The sequence below is a fragment of the Podarcis bocagei genome (assembly GCF_964188305.1).
Source record: "Podarcis bocagei genome assembly, chromosome: 3".
NCBI lineage: Eukaryota > Metazoa > Chordata > Lepidosauria > Squamata > Lacertidae > Podarcis > Podarcis bocagei.
Window position 1 is genome coordinate 27950954 of NC_138127.1, and position 22473 is coordinate 27973426.

The 22473-nt window shown below is 41.7% G+C and overlaps 2 protein-coding genes across 6 annotated transcripts in view; both read right to left on the bottom strand.

Annotated features, from left to right (window-relative positions):
• The window catches only part of SNX14 (sorting nexin 14), a 41713-nt gene extending 25605 nt beyond the window's left edge, over positions 1–16108 (bottom strand). The window contains exons 1-14 of the mRNA XM_081187340.1: positions 15908–16108; positions 14655–14775; positions 13141–13217; positions 12980–13058; positions 11421–11464; positions 10163–10250; positions 9610–9694; positions 7532–7688; positions 6842–6917; positions 2403–2447; positions 2238–2318; positions 2012–2126; positions 544–699; positions 71–195 (exon numbers count right to left, since the gene is read on the bottom strand). Of these exons, the coding sequence (XP_081043466.1) occupies positions 71–195; positions 544–699; positions 2012–2126; positions 2238–2318; positions 2403–2447; positions 6842–6917; positions 7532–7688; positions 9610–9694; positions 10163–10250; positions 11421–11464; positions 12980–13058; positions 13141–13217; positions 14655–14775; positions 15908–16047 (1389 nt within the window). The 5' untranslated portion in view covers positions 16048–16108. The remainder of the gene's footprint in view (positions 1–70; positions 196–543; positions 700–2011; positions 2127–2237; positions 2319–2402; positions 2448–6841; positions 6918–7531; positions 7689–9609; positions 9695–10162; positions 10251–11420; positions 11465–12979; positions 13059–13140; positions 13218–14654; positions 14776–15907) is intronic.
• A 4932-nt stretch (positions 16109–21040) lies between these two features.
• SYNCRIP (synaptotagmin binding cytoplasmic RNA interacting protein) overlaps positions 21041–22473 on the bottom strand; it is a 21268-nt gene continuing 19835 nt past the window's right edge. For all 5 annotated transcript variants that reach the window (XM_081187361.1, XM_081187360.1, XM_081187358.1 and 2 more), the window contains exon 11: positions 21041–22473. This exon is cut by the window's right edge. The gene's annotated coding sequence lies outside the window, so the exon portion shown is untranslated.

Genomic DNA, 22473 nt, shown 5'->3' on the forward strand with positions numbered 1-22473 from the left:
GTATTGCATTTCTGCTTTTAAAATACACCTGACCAAATAAATATGAGCTTTCTCTCATCTTCGGGCTTACCTCACCACTGTGACAGAACCTAGGTGTAAAGACGCTCTCTAAGAGGGAGAAAACATGTTCATAGGCTTCAAAAAGGCATCGCATCCTTTGCAGCTTCACAACTTCATCATAGGGACCTTCAGCAACTACAGGTGAAAATGCGGAGAATGTTGGTGTGCAAAATATCAGCTGCATAAAAATGCACAGTAATAGGAGGATTAGATATTCTCAGGAGGGACTAAATCATCAAATTCTGCCTTCTTGATATTGGGAGGTTGACAAGAGCAGTTATTTTGGTAGTCAAGAATAGACATGTGGGGGTGGGAATGTCAAGGCCACCAAGTTTGATCAAGGCATGTGCTTTGACTACACTGGTACTGTACAATCTGGCCCAACATTTCTATTATCCTGTGGAAACTGGCAAGGTAAGAAAGTAATTGCAGGTGCAGAGCCAACTACCAAAGGGACCACTTCTTCCACCCAGTCTCACTTACTACTTTGTATCTCTTCCACAATGAAAGGATCAAATCTAATTTTGTCAATGCTTTCATCCAAACAGTAGGTTTTGTAGATTTTCTGTACTTCTTCGTGAAGGGACATCTTTTCAGAATCTGACAATTCTGGCTGCAAAATTTTGTCATTAAGTTCCTCTGTTGGTGGAAGAAAATGAAAAAAAAGGCATTATTTCTGAATATTGCAAATACTCCCTTCAAAGCAAAACCTTAGAGCGACCTGCGGCTGTCAGGGAGTGGGTATGCATCACAGTCAATCTGAGCCAGTGAGCAGAGGGTGCAATCCTGCTAGCTGCAGGGGTCTGCTTTGCTGGCATGTTATCTGAAGGGAAATCTGTGATTTGTGGAAGCAAACCACAGAAGGAATGAAAAGGGGATGGCCAAGACCACAAACGTCCCAAGGCAGGAGACTGAGGCATGGCGGGGGGTGGGGGTGTGGAGAGAAAAAACTAGCTACTGTCCCCATGCTGGCTGTTCTCTCACCATCACTCATCATCACCACGGTCGTGCTGATGCAAGAGTTGTTTGGGGATCAGTGGCAAGTGAGACGAGTCCAGCTCAGTCAGCCACTTCCCATAATGCAATTGCGGTGATGGCAGCCACAGAGTGGGAGAAGGTGGCAGTGAGAAATGGGGTCGTCTCAACTGCAGTGAGCTGGGGCACGTTGGGGTGGGAATTACATGGGGGTGGGGTTGCAGTGAGGGGAGGGAAAGCAGGTCTGGCAGGATGTGATGCAGCAGTGCAGGAGCCATCTGCCAAGGGTACAATCCTGCTGACTGCACAGGTTTGCTTTGCTTTGCCATTGTGAAACAGCACCCAGAAGAACAGAAGCTCCCCGCTCTCTGCAGGAGATGCCCCTCCCAACTGCAGATGTAGTTGAAATGTCCCAATTAAATGACAACCCCACCCTGAATTGATTCGGGGCAAGATTCTGGTCGGATATTATTGGGGTCAGCCTAGGGATGGGGTGGCTGTACAGAGCCCCAGAAATGAGTGAATTACATTAGGCATTTATAAATCTCAGTATTTTTGTGTGTGTGTATTAGAATTATTGAGCATCGCCGGGAACTTTCAGCTAGTTAAGTCATACCACTCACAATAATGGCTACAGTGGTACCTCGCAAGACGAATGCCTCGCAAGACGAAAAACGCGCAAGACGAAAGAGTTTTCCGGTTTTTGAGTCGTTCCGCAAGACGAATTTCCCTATGGGCTTGCTTCGCAAGACGAAACGTCTTGCGAGTTCTTGCGAGTTTGTTTCCTTTTTCTTAAAGCCGCTAAGCCGTTAATAGCCGCTAAGCCATTAATAGCCGCTAAGCCGGCTGCTAATAGCCGTGCTTCGCAAGACGAAAAAACCGCAAGACGAAGAGACTCGCGGAACGGATTAATTTCGTCTTGCAAGGCACCACTGTATTTAAAAAGGTGCAGTAGGACTTTATTGCGATATCGTACCTACATCCAAGCAGAACTGCAATACATGCACTGCTCCTTCTTTTTTCAAAAAGTTCATAAAGAGAAAGAAAAGATCCTGCTGGTTTTTAATTTCTTTCAGCTCTAATTGTAAGACCTGAATAAAAAGTAAAAATAAATAAATAACAAATTCCTTGTTTGGTTTCAATAATGAAAACAACAACAATGTAAACATGCACAGTATTTAAACTTTTTGTTTCATGCTTACAGAGGGCTTCTTGCTTCTGGGCTCTGCAAACTTTTGCAGGAAGGGAACCAAAGCAGAAGCAGGCTCTGTTGCTTTTTCGGGCTGCAGAAGAAGAGCAAGTCAACTGAGCAAGACCATGGGATTTCAGAAGCAGAAAAATTGTATTCGCATTTTGTCAGTACTCACTGGACTGTCATCAATGAAGATAAGTAGCAAGTGGTTCACAGTATCCTAAAGAGAAGATTAAGAAAAAATATTTTACACACAACAGTTGGGGCCCAAAGGGCCACACCTGCATGAAGACTTTGCAGCACTGCAACCCTCCTAATGTGGAACCAAAATGGCTATATTGCCTGCCATTTCCCAAAAAACGCCCCGTCTTTAGTTGCACTCTACAAGGCACCAAAGCACTGCCAGTGGGAAGAGGTATCAGACACATGCTTGTAAGATACTAGCCACAGCACATCTGCTCATCCTTCTGGACAAAGAAACTTGAATTCAGATCAAAACATTAAGAACTCTAGAGAGATCTGAAGCTGAAACAAGATGAGATATAGCCTGACGAAACTTGGCGTCTGTGGAATCCTGCGGGAGGGATTTAAAGCACAGAATGGACAGGAAGGAGGCGAACCGCTCCCTGAAACTGCTGTTTCAAACACGTTTTTTTCTGCTGGTGGAGGCTACTACTACTCACTGGAAGAAAAACAGTTTTAAGAAAAACATCAGGCTCCTGCAGCACCACCCTCCTTGTAGAGATTTGGCAGTAGCGCAGTCCTAGAGTGAGATCCTGTAAAAGTTTTATTGTGCTCACCTTCGATAACCCCAATTACCTTGCCACTCCTTATCTCTCTGTTCTCTTTTCCTGACGCACCCTTTCCTGTGACATTTGCTCATCCAGCTCTACCACCGCCATCTATCCAAATGTCTCCTAATCCCTGAAAAGACTCTGCTCATCTTCCCTTGCTGCCACTTGAGCCCTAAACTGCCACTATCTGACCACCTTAAGCCAGTATTCAAAACTCCTCTTTTCCAGGAAGCCTTACTGCACACAATCCAAAACACGTGCAACTGAAATAACCACATCTTCTTTCCCTTCCTACCATGTTCTCATTACACACACAAACACACAAAAGCCCATCATGGCGATCTGCACAAACCTGTCTGTCCATCCACAATTTTCCTTAGACCAAAGACTGGAATGGCATGTTTCAGGAATGTACACACCTGCCACAATACATTAGTTTTTTCTCTTTAGTCAAGTCTGTTGATGGGAGCCCTAGAGATCTTTCCAATTCATACTTCCTACTCTTTTCAAAGCACCAATCTCTAAAGGTGTCCTGCCTCCTGCTGCCATATGAACCCTTCTGCATTGGTTGGGCTCCCCCACCAACCTCTTGCCCACCCAAGATATGGGCGAGGGCTTGTTTTTACTAGATTTGGTCCTCATCAGAACACTTGCAGATCCATGTTTATTCCAGGTATTTCAGTTAAACCTAATAGCTTGCTCAAGCGAGCTAGCTAGATGTTACGTTTTGATTTGTCTTGCACTCTGCTCTCCTTCCTCCACCTTCCTTTTTCATTATTTCTTTTAAATAAAGACATAATCGTCTTGTAATACTGGAGGTTGGCTGGTTGCTTGAGATCATTACAGCCTATGCGCTAAGCTGATCCAAACACGCTGCAAGGTTTGGACAGGCAGGGAATCAGGAGAGGATGGGCTGACTGCCTTCCAGCGATGACTGGAGATGACTGGAGATATGCAGGTAGTTTCCCAATTCCTGGATTAAGAGGTTTCTCGGAAGGGTGGTGGCAATACTACCGAAAAGTTGGAGCTGTGTGGGTCATGCTTTCCCCCCTCGGAGGGTGTTTGTGTGCGTTCATGTGAAGAAAGCTCCGTGACACTGCTTTCTATGTAGTTTCTCTGCATCTGTTTTAGGGAACTTCCATACCTGTTCTTCAGAAAGCACCAAGCACATAGATGGCGCTGAATAAACAACAACAACCCCTTTGATCCCAAGATGTAAACTATGACTAACATATATTATATTTCTTTCCCTTTGACTAAGGGTCTGCTTCTATGCTATGGTTTTAATGATTGACCACATAAGGCAGCCACCTCAGAGTGAGACTGCCAGCTCATACGTTCCACTGCCTCCACAGAACTATGAGGTGGAAATGAGGGCTAAGTGGCATCTGCATGTTAATGGTGCTGCAGCCCAAACCTCCACTTCCTCCAGCAGTTTCCCAGGCCAAAGGACAAGAGTGGAACAGAAGTTCCCTAACACCAGCCATTGGGTGTGCCCTACCAGAAAGACCAGAGCCACTGTATAATAATAATGGTTTTACAGCAGCACGAAACTGTGGCCATTCAACCCCCCACCCAGGTGAACTGAGTAAGGATGAGACACTCTTAGAACCAAAACTAGAACTTCATTTGTTTATACTCAATAAAGTTATTGCTTAGAGATATTTAAGATCTTCCTTAACTTCACACTATAAACCTGCCACTGGACAGATAAATTCTTTCTAGGGTGACTATTGTCTTACGCTACCTGTAAAAGATTCCCAGCCCCTTCTAGAATTCTAACATCCCCCACACACAGAGAGAGAGAACCTTGCCTGTCCACAGACGATCCCTATTTTTAACTGAGAGCCAATTCACTATCTGTCCCCACTGGCAGATAAACTCTGAGTCCTCTCAGATAAGTCAGACACCCCTTCTGCCCCCCCTGAAAGTCCCTCTCTCTAATCCCAGCCTCCTGTCTAACCCACAGAAAATCTCTCAGACAGTCCCTATCTGACCGTCAGCTGTCAGAACTTCACTTAAATTCCACTCTCTTACACACATACAAGTGGAAGAGGAAGCGAGCTCTTTTTCTCCTGCTCCAGTGGCTAGGACACGACCCAACAAATTCAAGTTACAAGAAAGGAGATTCCGACTAAACATCAGGAAGAGCTTTCAGGTAGTAAGCTGCTTGACGGTGGAAGGTGGTGGACTCAACTTTCACTGGAAGTTTTTATGCAGGGGTTTGATGGCCACCTGCCATGGATGCGTCAGCTGAGATTCCTGCATTGCAGGGGGTTGGACTAGATGACCCACGGGGTCCCTTCCAACTCTACACTTCTATGAGTCAATCCTTCTGTGACTAGCTGATTGGCTCACCAGCTCCCACTAGTTGTTGGGTCACATGCACCATAGTCAATGGTCTCAAAGGTCACTGAGAGGCCCAGGAGAACCGACAAGGCTACAATCCCCAATCCATTCCCCAGAGTAAGTCATCCACCAAGGTGGCCAAGGCTGCTTCCATCACATAACTAGGCTGAAAGCCAGACTTGAATGGCTCCGTAATCAATATCATCCAAGGCTGCTTGGAACTGCAATAGCACCACCCATTCCAGACCTTGCTTAAAAATGGAACACTGGGCACCAGGTGATAGTTATCAAGGACCACTGGATTTAGATTTGATATTTTAAAACAAAGGACATGGGCAGGGCAGCAGTCATGATCCCTTCCCTCAGAGAAGGATGACTCACTACACGTTTCAGATAGTACGGTTGGTCCTAGCAACCTGTAGTAGCCAGAAAAGACAATGATTTCATGCACAGGTGGTGGCACCCGGAGTTCCAAGCAGCCTCAGCCAAATCCTTGGATTGCACAAGCTGAAACGCATCCAAAGCAACGTGACTGGTGGCTTCAATCTTCACCTCTGTCAACAACCTATCAGCTTATCAGACTCTGCCAACAAAACCACAGTTTGCTAGAATTTTCAGGCCCTGGGAACTTATTATTATGCACTGAGAAGTTTGTATCGGTTAAAGGATTTAAGACCTAACCAAGGATTGGAGAGCAGTCCTCCAGTTTGTGCAGCCTGCTTTCCCCCTTCACTGCTGCTGGAAGGTATGTGTCCAGAAAAGGGAAAGGAACAGAGACAGCTCAGAATGAGCCAAGATGATGTACAAGCCAAGCCACAACTGTAAAAGGATTTTGGCTCAGATGGTAATGAGCTAGTTGTTTATGAATGCATAAGCACGTTCGCAGACTGAAGCCTGCCATCAAAAAAATAAAATAAAAAATCTAAAAATGCATTTAGTGGGAATATAATCAAATGGTTGCTGGAACAATGAAAAATCTTATATATTCAACAACTGTAGCTATTACAAATGAAACCCTGTGAATGCCTAGTTCAAGTGATAATGTTGCAGAGGATTTCCCTAGAACATTTCTTTATTTTAATAATTTATATCCTGATTTTCTTTAATTTTAATAAAAAACCCTAAAGCCACTTAGAACATAAAATGAATAAAACCTTGCAAACAAGGATCAGAGTGTCAGGCTAGGACCTGGGAGACAAGGTTTCAAAATCCCAACTCAGCCATGAAGCTCACTGGGCGACCTTGGGGAAGTCCCAGTCCCTCGGCCAGACCTACCTCACAGGGCTGTTATGAGGGATAAAATGAGGAACAGGAGGACCATGTACAGCAGCACCTTAAGCTTGTAGAAAAGGTCTGAGGCAAATGCAATAACAAACAGAAAACAAATACAACAATTCATTCTTATAGCAGCCTAACTGTAGCATTTCGTTGAAAAATGAAAACAGGGCTAAGTGAACTTCTCAAAACTCACCGGATCAGCTAAGAAGTCCATGGTGGGAAGGAAAACAGAACCTGAAAGGATTTCTCTTATAAGTATGGTGAATGATCTGAAAGGAATAAAAGAGCCTATTTTTATACATTTCTGCTTTTTCTCTCATTGCAATGGAGCTTTCATAAAGTACTCATTCTAAACTGTTGGAAAAATCACTTGCTGTTGCACATTTTGTAAAATATGCAAGAATTCCTCACACTGCTGCTCACAGTGCAGTGCACTGATTTGGCCTTTCTGTCTTGCAGACCAGAGCCAATTTGAAGCACTTGGAATGTGTACTGATCACTACTACTAAGGGTGCAAAATAACTGAAGAATATGGCGCTTTGGTGATGTTGCCATTAAGCTTTGTGGGCAGACGGAAAAGGAGCAGTTCTGTACAACCGAGATCTGTGTGGAAGGAAAACCTACTAATTGGAGATTGCGACTGAAGCCTTTGAGAAGAATCACAACCAAGCACAGGTTATACTGAACCTACTCCCACACAACTGGTTTTTCATGAACACTGCCAAGTGTTGACCCTAGCCAGGTGTGTAGTTGCACAAGAGTCCTGGAAGCAAAGTAAGATTTTCTGAGATTACAAGATTTGTTTTTGAACTCTACTGTGCGTAACCACACAACGAAAAAGTATGGAATGCAAATAAATCAGAATCCTAAATTCATAGCATACCCGCAGTCTGTTGCCTTTGGAGGTAGAAGAAAGGAGAAAAGAAGTTCTGTAAGTTTCCTTAAATAATGAAGTTCATCTCTTCTACTTCTCAAAGCCACATGGAGCTCTGGTCCATATTCTTCTAAAGCAGCTTGCTGTAAATATTCGACATTTTTCACTGCAGGGAAAAAGGAAATTCAGCAAGATTTATATAAAATGTATATAGAATAGCTTTACGTAACAATTCTTCATATTTTACTTTACAACACAGTTCAGCTGTGAAGAGCAGATATGAAGAGTGACAGGCTGTAGTTCTAGAGATATTGATATAGCTGCTCAGTCAGACTATTGCAATGTGTTCTTTGTACAGCTGCCTTTAAAAAACAGTCTGGAAACGGAATGTGGTCTTTAACAGGGCTTCAAGCTACGGTGGCTCCCAGGCCCTTTCCAGGCCCAATTGAACGTGCTAGTTTTAACCTTTAAAGTCTGAAACAGCATATGACCAAGCTGCCTTTCCATAAGGGAAAGGGCCTTTTCAGGAGTGGCATCTTGGATCACTTGGAGCCAAAGAACTGTAGAGTTGGAAGGGCCTTGAGGATCATCATGTGACTAGTCCAAACCCCTGCAATGCAGGAATATGCAGCTGTCCCATACAGGGATCCAACCTGCAACCTTGGTGTTATCAGCACCACCCTCTAACCAACTGAGCCATGTATGTGAACTTTTCAGCACCAAGTGAAGCACCTTGCGTTAACCCATCTCTTTTAAAAAACTTGGGTAATCTGGGCTTGTTTTCAAATCTGACTGGGGAGAGTCAGAGAGTTCTGTTTCATTTTGTACCTCAATGTTTTTACCTAGTTTACTTATTCTAAGTGATTCAGAGAACTTTATGTTATGTGATGTCATACAAATTCCATAAATACAAAGAACTTTGCAGTCTCAAGACAAAAGACACAGTTGGACAACAATCCACATTAAAGGTGGAGATATTTCTGCAAGAAACACCCATGATTTCTCATCAAAAGAATTTGCTCCAGTTTCCATATGCCTGTATCCCGCTGCGATGGGGTGGGGATTATTCAGAAATAGCATGGGAAACTGCCAAAATTTCCCCAAGCATTTTACCAGCAACTCAGTTTATTCCTGACCGTAGCAGTTTTTCATTTGTGTTGTTGTTGTTTTTTGAGACAGTTGCTGGATAATCTATATACCAAAAAGGGAAGGGCTAATATCTACTCAAAACAAATATTAATCTCATGTAAAAAGTTGTGTTATCTGGCTCTGGAAGTTTCAGTACTATGATGCACACTTTCTTCTGATGCCACAAATACAGATTTGGGCATGGAACATTTAACTTATGCCAAGATACACTGCAGTAAAGCTTATTAGTTTGTTGATGAAAGAAGAATTCAATCAATTTGGGTAAAATTCACACCAGGTGAATATGTCATTACAGAATTTACAGACACAAGATACTCTATTGTCTCCCAATATTTCAGTCACTTACCATTTCCAGAAAGGTAGCCATGATAATTCTCTGGCAGCACATAAAAACCAAAGAGTTTTGTGGCACCTTAAAGACTAACGTATTTATTACGTGATAAGCTTTCGTGGACTACTGACCACTTTATCAAAAGCATGAAGTAATATTCTGATTTACAGATATACATGTTGGAGGGGGTAGTGGCAAAAATGATTTTAAACAGTGAGGTCAGAAGGGAATGAAATGTAGAAAATGACAGATTGCAATAATTACATTACTAACAGGCACCATTAACAAAAACAGCCAATGATAACACAGACACAACAGTTGTAAGCCAATTGAACAAAAATAGCATGATAACAATCCATTGGCCAATTCAGGTTTTGTTCTGTAAACAAACAGCACTTCAGACAAAAGATATTCAGCACACCTGATTATTATTTTTTGCACAAGGGTACTTTTTTGTCCCAGTCAATGTAAAGATGGGGTATAAAAAAAGTGTCATGGGTTTTTATCCAGGAAAGCACTCTGAAGAGATAACAACCATTTCATAAAGATAACAATGGGGTTTTGCCAGGCTAACAACCATTAAAATGCATGGTACTGTTAATGCTACCTTTATGACTGGCTTTGGCTATTACTTCTATATGCTTCATAGCTGCCTTCAGCATTTTCCTTGTAATAACCGTTGGAATATCCACCTGGATGAGAAGTAGAAGAGGAAATCATTTTCCTTATTATTAATAAAAAGATGACAACAAAGTGCATTTGCTTATATAGCAACATTCAAGCTGCATAATTTAGTGTCAAAAAACAAGACAAGTATTGAAGGTTCTTGTTTTAATTGTAAATTAGATGCACGAGCTTAATTCAGCCAAAGTGTCCCAGCATAAAGGACTGTAAGTACACAAACTATTTCAAAAGTCACTGCCTCCAGAAAATCTCAAGTACTGTACATCTGAGGGGGGCTGGGAACATAAATTCCCACTCAACCTAAGATACAATTCCCAAGATTATCTGAAAAATACTGCAAGCACTGGACTGGTATAAAACAGATATGAGGCTGAGGGGAGGACACCCAGTGTTTCCCAAGTAATCCTTTACTACCATCTTCTAAAAAGCCCAACCGAAAATGATTTACTTTCGATTCAACACCATAGCGCTGTTACCTTGTATATTCGACGAATTACTGCAGATGCAAAAAATCTCAGTGTTACTCTTAATTCATCCACAGATGATTCATCATCAGTTATTTCCCTGCAAAATTTCAAAAGAAAGCACTGTGCATCATTATTGATAAGCAAATACATTCATCTCTGTTCCTGTTTAGTCATTTCATAGGATGCTTATAAAGTTGAGGTAATTTTAATCTATTTTAGTATTTTAACCTTTATATGTTTTAAAATTATGCCTGCTATCTTTTCTATATATATATTTTTTTTTTTTGTAAACCACTTGGAGTGGTGGTGGTGTTGTTGTTTAACAATCAAGCAGTGAAATAAATAATTAGGTTAATATGGCTCCGGACGCTAACTACGGGAAACGATACACTGAACAACATTTCACAGATTCCCAAACTATACAGTGGTGCCTCGCAAGACGAAAAGAATCCGTTCTGTGATTCTCTTCGTCTAGCGGTTTTTTCGTCTTGCGAAGCAAGCCCATTGACGGATTAGCGGATTAGCGCTATTAGCGGCTTATCTGCTGATCGGATCAGCTGATAAGCGGCTTAGCGGCTTAGAAAAAGGGGGGAGGAAAAAAAACCAGCAGGAACTCGCAAGACATTGTCGTCTTGCGAAGCAAGTCCATAGGAAATTCGTTTTGCGAAGCACCTCCAAAACGGAAAACTCTTTCGTCTAGCGAGTTTTCCGTCTTGCGAGGCATTCGTCTTGCGGGGCACCACTGTACTCCCAAATTTTCATGCTCACCAGACAATCAAAGTGAGCTTTTAATTTCTAAGTATTACAAAATCCATTTGTTGTTCTTTTTTATTCCCCCTCACCTTTCCTTCTTCTTTTTCTGTATCACTTTATTTCTTTTAACTGAAATCACTTCAATAAAGTATAAATAAATAAAACTAAATTTAGTGGCTTAAATAATTATATATAATTATACATAATGAGGCTAAAAGGCCAGCCCTTTGTGTTTCATATACTTTAAGCCTTATCAGTGAACAAATCCTCAAAGCGCTCTTATTTTAAGACAAGATGGTATTTCAGCTCCCTCTGCTGTCTTAATGAGGCAAAGCTTTAAAATACAATATTGATCCAAGGAACCTCTACCATCCACAGGTTAAGAATTTGCAGCACAAGAACAGGATTTGCCAAATGAATTGTCTTATATGCCATCCTTTGTACCTTCTATGTGTAGATGGATATAGGGCTATTTAAAAAACTACTGAATAAAGATTCATTGAAGGAATCTTACCTGTACCAAGGATAAACAAAGTTTTCCAGCACAAGCTCAAACACCTGCAAATAAAATCACAGTGACAAATTAAATAATGCATTAAAATATTCCCGATAAAAGAGGCAACTTAGAGGGATGGCATGCCACTGGCAGAAGCATTTCAGCAGCAAAGGCAGCTGCGTATACTGCATGAATCTTCAGCCCCAAAAGCATTTAAAAAGCAATGTGGGGTGCAGGTCCGGGGATTCAATGTTCAGGTTCTTGTATGCCCAAAAATGTTGGTAGAGAGGTGGCAGAACTGCGGCCATGCATTTCTTCAAGAATCAACTGGTCTGTTTACTACCAGCAATGTGAGCGGCAACAAGCCAAAAATATTCCCTTTCCCATTGATGCAGTGACAGAAAGAAAATCACCCTCTTACACAGTGCTCCTTGTTTACTTATTTTTACAATCAATTATAATTTGAAAAATGATAACAGTGCTCTTTTTTCATAAATATTCATAGGACAGTGTGAACGGAATGGTTTACTTGCTTAGGCCTCTAGGTAAAAAGCTGGGAGCTACTCTCAAGTAATTGGAGTGATCTTATACAGTTGAAGCATCTATGCTGCTCCTAGGTTTCAAGGTCAAAGCTGGGGCCTGGTAATTAGGAACTGGTTTCAGCTATGAAAAGCACGTACACTAAAGTGCTAGGAGGTTCTAGGTGTTAAGTCTTCTGATTGGTTTGGGGGACTCAGCCTCAGTTGTTATAATTTTTACTGTTAGGCTAGCCATTGCTCCTTTTTTCTCCATTTAATTTCCATTTAGTCTCCTTTTGCCTTCCTTGACTTTTTTATCTGGGAGATCATATTTGCTATGCTATGGATTTTCGTTTCTGAATCATTATTTTGTGGTATGTATAGGATTCAGAATTACCTTTTTTATTTTAGTCTGATTTATATTTCCTAAATATAGCTATCAACTGTACTTTGGTCCCCCTTACATGCAGTTATTTTTATTCCATTTTCTTCTTGTTCTTTTTTAATAGAGCTATCTTATTTCAGATTGGATACAAGCCTTGGTACTGAATCCAGTTCCTAACTACTTGCTACTGAATAACTGGCTAGCCTGAGGCTCAGAGAGCATTTAGCTTTTTATTTTTTAAGCTTTTGCTTCTCTGGAATCTTAGGGGTGTCCAGTAAGGTATGGGAGTCTCCTTGCCCAGACTAGATAAGGCATGACAGCAGTGTACTTTGCAAGGGTGTTGGCAGCCCTGGATATTAGACACCAGCTGATCCACTAAGGGTGGGCCCCACATTTTAGGGGCAAGATCTTTGCAGGTGGTATTGAATGAATCCATCCTGTCAGCAGAAGGATTTTCATTTATGCAAAACAGGACCTTTCCCTTCCTCTCCTCCTGGAACAGATTTTGCAAAAATCCTTGCACTGGCTGAACATTCACTTGGCGTTACGTTGGATCCACCCATAATTTACTAATTCTTACAAACAGGGCAAATGCAAAATTCTGGTATTCAAAGCAAGGATGATAGTGATTTTTTTTAATGAGATTTCTACACCTGGTGATGCTAAACAGTTACCTCTGAGAGAGATGCATCAACTTTAGAAGGAACTTTCAAGTTCAGCCATGGCTGATAATTTTGTAGCAGAAATGTAGGCCTATAGAATAAAGAAGATTGTTAAGCAGTGGTCCATTCCTCAAGGTACAAAAAAGATAATTAAAATGCTATTTTTCACTTACCTGTGCCTATTACATTTGACGCTACTACATACTGTACAGGTGTAACCTTGAGGATATAGTTCTTGCAGTTCTAATTGCTAAGAAAACAAACAAGCATTCTATTACTCATAATCCTAAGGAAATAATTCAACATTGGCCATGTTTAATGATTATGCAATGTAACTAATCACATAAGACGAAATGTTGATAGAACAATAAAACACAGAAATAAATACTGAAACAATCTGCATCCCCCACCCCCAAAAAAACAAGACTTGTAACATCAAGCAAATATTCACACCACAGCACATCTCAAATGTCTTGAAATTAGGCTACTCTCCTAAACTCATTCTGCTTTCACCTTCCTGCTCCTTCCCACAATCTTATCTTGCTGCTGTCCCACTTGTGGAACAATGCTTGATCCAGCTGAAGCATCTACCAAATAGAAGAGAAGGTCTGTTGTTGTTTTTTCCAATTCCTCCTTCCACCATAGCATTATACCTTCCACCCTCCAACCCTCCAGAACTGATCTGAGAGGGACATAGGTGACTGCAGAGGGAAAGGGAGGGGGAAATGACAAAAATTGCCTCTCCTTCTGTTACATTAGCTGACACTTCCACTAAATCAAATGCCATTCCACAAGTGGACAGCAGCAATGGATTTCTTACACTACCTATGAATCTGTCTAAAGCAAAGGGGGGAAAGGCAGCAATGCCAAACCTCAGCTGGGTTGAGAAAGGAGTGAGATGACGGCTCTATAGGCTCTTTTCCCTTCTCACGAGCAGCTTCATACCAGGACATTCTTTTCATTTATGGCAGAAGCATCAGTGATGCCAAACCTTGGCTGGTGGTGAGGAGGAAAAGTGCGCCTAAGAATCCTCTCACACTTGGAACTTCATGCCACCCACTACAGTATCCCAACCTTTTCTTCATTTTGTACTTTCCTCCCCCCCCACCCACCCATGAAATCTATCCCCTCACCCCCAGCTGGGTTTTGACACTGAAAAAGTAAGCACAGCTTTGGGGGGGGGGTGCAGAAGGGCTTAGTATGTTCCACCTACGCACACCCCCTTCCCCTTGAAACTGTACACAGCATCATTTAGAAATATTTGTAAATGCACAGTCCCTCCGTCTCTTCAAAATAAGCATGTATGCCTTTTGCAAATACATTTTGATGAGGCATATGTTCCATACAATCTACAAATATTTCTATATTTTTCAGTAAAATAAATGGCTATCAAATAATTTCATTAAACATCAGCCTTTTAACTAATTTAATCTAAATTTGTATATTACCCAAGTCTCAACATAGGTACTTTTTGAGATATTGAAGGAAGTGTGCCAAATGCAGTATTTAATAAACAAAGATGCTGTAAACTTGCAGCAGCATCAACTAAGAGTAGTTCTTGATCATTAACTAATGTTTCGGTTAAATTTGCATAAACCTAGTGCTCTGACAATGATAAAAGAAAGCAGTATTCAGTTGTTTCTTCCATATGAGGTACCAAAAGCATACTAATGAAGTCATACTTTACCTTGGTTTTATGTTTTATGGTAAATAGAATATTGGGTAAGAGGGAATCTGGTCCTAAGGAACAATAGAATGTGACAACTCCTGCCACAAATGACCAGAAGGTCATGAGAATGTGAAGATACCTCAAAAATAAAGAGAAAAATTACAATCTACAAAGCAGCACAAAAACGTATATCGGGTTATGTTTCTACTACGAACTTTGAAAACCATATTCAACACTACATATACTATAACAGAAATTTACACAGCTATCAAGGCATTCATATCAGATGCTGTTGGACTAAGATTTCCATAAACCCCAACCAATTTGACCAACGGGCTACAACTCTCATCATTCCTGAGCAACATCTGGAGACTACAAATTCTCCATACTTGTGCTAAATGGTGAAGAAACTGTTTGCTTATTTCAGTGCCTAACCTACAAGTGCCAAGACTTAGGCGCCTGAATGGCAATAAGCATAATGCAGTAAGTGACTGTGCAGTATCTAAAGTCATAAATGTTAAAAGAGATACGGGTACTCCTCCAAAATATCAGAGTCACTGCTGCAAAGAGACCATGATTAACAGTTGGGATAGCTTAGTCAGTAAAGAATGAGACTCGGCATTTGTGGGGTTGAGCCCTATGTTGGGCAAAATATTTCTGCATCACAGAGGGTCAGACTATATGAACCTTGTGCTCCCTTCCAACTCTACAGCTCTATGATTCAAATTATTCTAGGCATTGTGAGACTCAGCCCCCAACTGATGCAAATTCACACACAATGTCCTTTGCTCACAAGCAGCGTTTTGATGGTGTTGCAGGAGGGTGACAGATACTCACACTGGGCCTCTCCTTGACAGGGAGAAAGGAGAGGCTGCAGCAAAGAAAAGTGCTCTTGTGAAAACAGGTGGGGGTAGTGGTTCGTAGAAACGACCCCCCACACGTGTAATTTCACTTCAGCGAGGGGGGGCGAGCGGAGGTCAACGTAACGTAAAGACAGCCCTCCTTTCTGTTTATTGACTTTTGTGCCCTACCTTCGCTCTTAAAACACAAAACCCGAGCAGTTTACTAAAAAGGGTTTATCACGCCCCTTCCACAGCCGTCCTTCCGGCTACACCTACAAATGGATGTGTTTTATTTGACTGGTGGCAAATACATTTCGACCTGAAGCGGCTTCCGCGAGCAGGAGAGCGGGCTCTGCCCCGCTCGTGCGCTTCCGTGACGGGGAGCACCCCCAGCGCCGAACCCGCTTCGCCCCCCCCCATCCCCGTTACCGGCTGAGCAGGAGCGTCGCCGCACTGAGCCCCAGGAGGAGGCAGCAGAAGAGCGGGTACTGGCGGCACGTCTCGCGCAGCGCCTCCGCGCCGCGCACGCGCCGGCACAGCTTCTCCCCGGCCGCGCGCACCCGCCTCATGGTGGAGGGGGCCGTGGCGGAGCACGGGACCCCGGCTGCACCTGCGGACCCCGCGGTCAGGAAAACACCCGGGACTCGGCGCTCCCGACTTCCGGTTTCTCTCACGTGACCTATTGCCCCACCCCGCTTTCTCTCACGTGACTTCCCACACCCACCGCCGCGAAAGAGGCGGGCCAATGCTGCCACGTGTCCCGGGCAGGAAGTTGGCGCCGAGCGGCTCCCCGAAGCGCTTTTCCCATTTTGGTTCCCCTCGGTCTCTTGGGGAGAGCTCTCCTGAAAAGCGCAGCAACCCTCTGCGCGCCTCTTCCCTCCGCCCGCTTGGGCACCCTATTCCGTGGGCAACGGAAAAGGGCGGGGGGAAGAAGCGGAACCGCTGAAGCACTTCCGCCCATTCTTGCAGACTTCCAATTTGTAGAAGTAAAAGCGCTCAAAATGGCGGCCCGACGAAAGCCAACTCTTAACAGGCTATACAGCCCACATTTCCATAGGTCTTGCATGCTACTAAATAGCCGGCGCAGCGTCCGAACAAGCAGTGGTCTTTACGACACGTACGTCCCTCAGGACCTGCCCACCCTTAGCCACAAAGGAAGCGCCTGTTGCTGCACCCTTTGAGCACAAATAATAAACCAACCAAGGATGCTGCGGTACCTTCAGGTACGGAGGTACCGACATCTATATAACGTAAAAGGTTGTTGTGACCTAGCCTGTTGCCAGATGCATGTTCCTGTCCTTTACAGCAAAGGCTGTTAGCCTCCCCGACTAACCTAAGTAGTATAAGGATTCACATGTACTCCAGCTCATTGTAGAAAATGGTGGATTAACAGGTTCTAATAATGGCACCAGCTAGAGCAACTTGCTCCAACCAGGAGCCGCCCTCACACTTCCCGGTTACAACTGCCATTACTATTAACCATGGCCACCCTTATTGGGACTGATGGGAACTGGAGTCTTACCATCTGGAGCAAAGCAGGTTTGGGACAACTCCACCTCCCCGGCAATTGGCATGATACGACCGCCTTTCCCTGGCCCACCCCCCCTTTTTTTTTGCTAAGAGTAGCCTTGTCCATGTTGCTTGAAATGACAATTGGACAGGGTCGACTGGCATAAGTTAAAACAGCCATCCAAATACTTTTACAAAAGTCGTCCCCCCACCCCCGACTATGTTGTATGACCAAAAAAGGAACAGCACTACGAATGCTAGATGGCATAGAATTGATGGGGATTTTATGTAGTTTCTTCTTCATTGGCAATTTTCCCCAGCGTTGGGAGGGAAGGGGCAAGATTTTTCTAATGATCACACAAGTCCTGTCCTATAACTGACTACAAATTAGTTGATATATATGAATGAATCAAAAGCAATCCCTTCTGAAATCAGAGGTATATATAAAATGCAACTGTATGCACTACTGCTTAGCAGCATATCCAAATTACCACTCTGCTTACACCATTTGAGCAGTAGGCCTAGCATAAATACTTGCTATTCAGTGAAGACCAACTCCAACAGCTGGAACACTTTTTACTTGTCGTTCCTGCTAGACAGCAATACATTAGTCTATCTACCATTACAAGCCCATTCTGAAGATCAGGTATTAAAGATTAGGCAAACATCCATCTTCTACTTATTCAGATGTAAAAAAGCACCGTCAAACGTACAAGAGCTAAGCTCACCTTGCCTATTTGTCTCCTTCATTCCTGTGGTATCTCATGCAGATGTTTTCATTTAAGCACTTTACCCAAGATCAGTGTTAAATTCTTGAACAAATTAATCTACATTTGACATTAAATATGACAAACATGGTTTCTGTGCACATAAAAATTTCTCTATAATCCCAATAACGTCAGCAATGCTGGTGTTGAGTTTGTGATATGGCAGTTATAGCTGCAGTTCTCCAAACTATGCTGTTAAAAAAATTAGAACCCTTGCATTACAGTGTAGCGCTTAAATGTTATTTAGCTGACTGTGAGAATCCAAGACTCCATTTGAATTTAAAATAATCGTTTCAACAAAATGCAATTATAAAAAACTAGCATTTCAAGAATAGTAATGGTGTAGATGTGGAAAATGTTCTAGAACAGAGGTTCTCAAATGTTATACTCCCAGGCCCCACTTGCAGTGACTAATTGCTAAGGCCCAGCAATCACAGAATAGTGGTGAGCAGAGCTAATCACAAAATGCTGGCAGCACTTGACATAATCAGATGGCAATCAGACATAATTTTCCGAAGTTATCAAATCCATCTTTGTAAATATCTAAATTCTTTGCCATGGCATTTTCCTTGTGGCAACAAGCCCCACAGCTCAGCTTTCCGCAAGTTAAGTACAGACCTAACTACAGGCTATTGTGACAGCCTCCCCTCAGTTTGCTGATCCAGAGGCTCTGGAAGTCTTTTCATATTTCTCCCTTCTCACCCACACATCTGTTATTTTTACTCACCTATAACTTTTTCCATTCACTCAACTCATATCACAACACAAACTGCAAGTTATATTCATCCCTCCTTTTACATTTTTTCTTCCTGCTATAATAGCTTCTTATCCACTTGCTTTCTTTCCCAGTTTATTATTTAACATGGAAAATAACAAACATTAATATTTTTATTAACTGAAATATAAAGAAATTGCAGACTATTCTCTACCAGCAGATCCTAGGGCAGAGGCATAGATGGGGCGGGGGCGGGGCGCAAATAGGCACCACACCACAGGAGGCAGCACTTACCGAGGGACCTGACCTGCAGTGTGCCCGAGCCACATCTCTCTTGGGAGTGACGTGGTGGCTCTAGCACCTGCAGGCTCCACGCTGCCCAAAAAGGCAGCATGGGGCTTGCGTCTGCCCACAGCTTCCCCCTCAGCCGCCCTACAGCTGAGGGGGAAGCAGCAGCAGACTAGAGTGGTTCTATTGTTATTTGAAGAATGTAGTACCAGGATGCAATTTAGGGTTGGTGACCTGCCCCATTAGTAATTGGGGAAAAGTAATTCCTCCCCCCTTTAGATTGCTATCCAAAACAGCATACTACTGCTTTGTCTAAGATCACTTTTTTGAGGAATTTATAAAGTTGATTCTTTTGCACGTTTTTTATTTTCTTTATGTAAATTGTTCTGATTGAGTTTTGTATGAATCTTATAATATGTATCATGTTCTATGATTTGTGTATTTTACATACTTTTTAAATGATCAGATCCAGACTTCTGCATCTAGAACATTGTACTCTTTGGCCTGAGCTTCCTCTTCCTTAAAAATCGTTTCTGGGATTGAGGGACTTCTCAAGAATAGTGCAAGGCACTTTGAAAGGCTGTAAGGGGAAACTAGGAAACAGTACACACATATACTTCCATTTGCAGAAGAGGCTCAAATCCAGTGGAGGCTTCACCAAACAAAGGGAGGAATCCAATTGGTCCTCCCAGAAGTATTGCTCCAGTGGGAGGCATCCATAAATAGAGGAGGCAATTTTTGCCAACTCCCCCTGCAGTCTGCCCACCCCCATCTGTTCTGGAGGAATAAGCAGCTTTGAATCAAGCCTTGTGTACTTGCTTACCTGTAATCCATTGCCTGAGCCACGCATCCAGAACAGCAGAGAATCGTGCCACCATCTTCAGGCAATTCTCTTATTTAAATATTAGGATAACATGCCTCTTTATATATAATGAAGCTATTTCATTTCATTAAAGTTGAGCAATATCCCAAAAGGAATGCTGTGTTCCAACAATTCTTATTAGTTCAGTTCTTCCTTTACTACATCTTTTCAGAGAATTCCAAACATGTATTATTTTCAGAAAGCAGAACCCTCCTTTTATCCTAAAGTTTTGCTAGGAGGGTGCTTTCATCCAGTGATATAATGGCTACAAAAATGAGTAGTTTTATTGGCACACTAAGTGGCAGCAGTTGTACTCACTGGCAAAGACCTCTGTTTTAGCAGCCACAACTTTCTGTGCAAGATGAAGACTGCAGCATCCAGCCAGTCACCTTCAGCTTTTATCCTCTAATCTGAGAACAAAGCCAGTGTAGAAGACCCCTGTTGGGTCAGTTTCAGAATTGCAAAGTTAGAGAAGCTTCACATTTCTGCCAACAGCCCATGCAATCTCTTCACTCGATCAAAGGTTACTTAACATATTACGAACATATTACTATTCAATTTGTACAAGATTCACAATTTTGTTTTCAAGCCAGGGTGTGTTTAGCTTGTACTGTAATGTGAAATGTTTACAACTACCTCTCCAATCTACTTCATATAACATAACTGAATATGAGAAGCATATGTACAGGGAATGTGAAATATACAGAAAAGCTTTTAGAAGCTTTCCAAAGGAATTATCTTTGTTTATAGACAAAAGGGAATTTCACAATGCCTTTAAGGCACTTCTGTTCTCTTCTCTTTTCAGCAACTGAACTAGTTGTCAGCTCAAGTCACTTTCTATAAAAAAGTCTATCAAATGTACATACCCCTGCTTATTTATTTTCTCCAGTCCTCACCAGAAATATTGCTATCAGCTTCACTTACGCTGAATGGCATTCTATGCAAAACTGGGAATAATTATGTCAACACAAGTTCATGGGAAATTGTATCTTAAAGAGAAGAAATAAGTTGTAGTAATAACTAGCATAAACTATCTTCATCAGTTCTGGAACATATGTAGACTCATTAGTATAAGCTGGCACAGAAGTGAATACCACCAGAATTTCTGCTACAACGTAACAGTAAATCTGTGTTACCATGCCAATATAATGTATGATATCCATATAAGCATCATGTCCCAATAACTTCACTAAAGCTTGATGTAGTCTGTAACATCAACACCTAAAGTGACCAGTCAAAGATAATCTAAAATCATGATTCAGCACCTTTAGTTTCTAATTGTGAAAGCTTATTCCCTTCACATAGTTTTAAAATTTTCAATGTTAACATTTCTTTTGAAAATAGCGTTTTTCACAATACAAGTTTCCACATGCATTTTACTGTCGCTTTTTCATTATAATGCTAAAAAAACTGCACCAATGTCAGAACAGTGCAAATAATATTTAATTGTAAAAGTCATAATGGCTTGAATTCATCATTATTTAAGAACACTGTCAAGATTCTGGTACTTCTTACTCACCATTGCTTTACAAACTATACAGACCACTTCCAGTCAATTTTAACATGCACCCCCACAACCCAACAATTTTTACAGCTGAAATTGAGGACCATCTGACCTCAATTTTATCTTGCATATTGTCAAATTTCATTTTGCATTTGCATTGACTGAGTACACAATTCTGAAAAACGCCAATTTTTTAATATCCCTTCTTCCCCTAGCCAAAATTAGTGATGCTTGAAAGCCTACAAGAAGTTTGTTTTCCAGCAATGGGAGAAATGTGGAAGATTTAGTCAGAAGGTTTCTCCCTCTTCCTACACCTCCATCAGATATCAGATCAAATTTGGCATAAACACCTTGACAGTGTTCTTCATAAGACTATGACAGTAAAGATGCCAGTTGGCACAACAGCCTCATTGAAGGGAGCATTTAAACCTCCTTGGCACTGGGACTGCCAGCACCAAGGATTACAATATAATCAAAGTTGTATTTAAGGCTACATTTAGCAAACCTACGTTCCATGAGCCTCATCCTATCAAGTTTAAGATTTCAGAAGCTGATGCAACACTCATGTTTCTTACTCAAATATGGAAAGTAGAACTTTACCATGGGCAGTATATGAAACTGTGGCAGCAGGTGTCTCATTAAGCAGTGACTTTTTACCATCCAGCCACTTAGTTTCTTCTTATCTAGCAAGGCACATTTACATATTCCCATGAATACTTGACAAATTTTAAATTACACTTTATGTCCCAGCTATCCCAGTAATTGACATACAATATACTAAAATGATTTATTAAGGTAACAAAAATTCAATTAATGTGAGAGACAGACTACTGGAAACCACTATTCTAAAAAATGTAAATACAAGTAAACATACTGAAATGTGTGCGCACGAGTTTTTAAACCAGAAGATTTCTGCACTAACACACATTTATATTAATGACACATAAAAAAAATAAAAACTTTATTACAAAAATAAGTTACACTTGCCTCCAGCTTACAGTATAAAACAATTTTATTTGCAGGAATGCAAAATGATTGTTTGCAATGAGCATTTAACATATGACATCTATTTTTTGTTAATTTTTTCATTTACTGGGGAACTGGTGTGTATAAAACCTTAATTCGGTGTCTCAGTTCTTATTGTGGTGCCTACGGGTATGTAACAACTGCAGTATCCCTTTGGGAAGGGTATAAGGGAAGCTCTTTCTGCCAAGCCCATATTAAATCATAGTTTTATTTATCTTACCTATGCATATTTAGACTTGACAGAACTTTTTGGAAGGGTGATTCAATAGAGGATGCTTCACCACTTAACACTCACTGTCATCAAGGTGCTTTAGAAAATTAAAA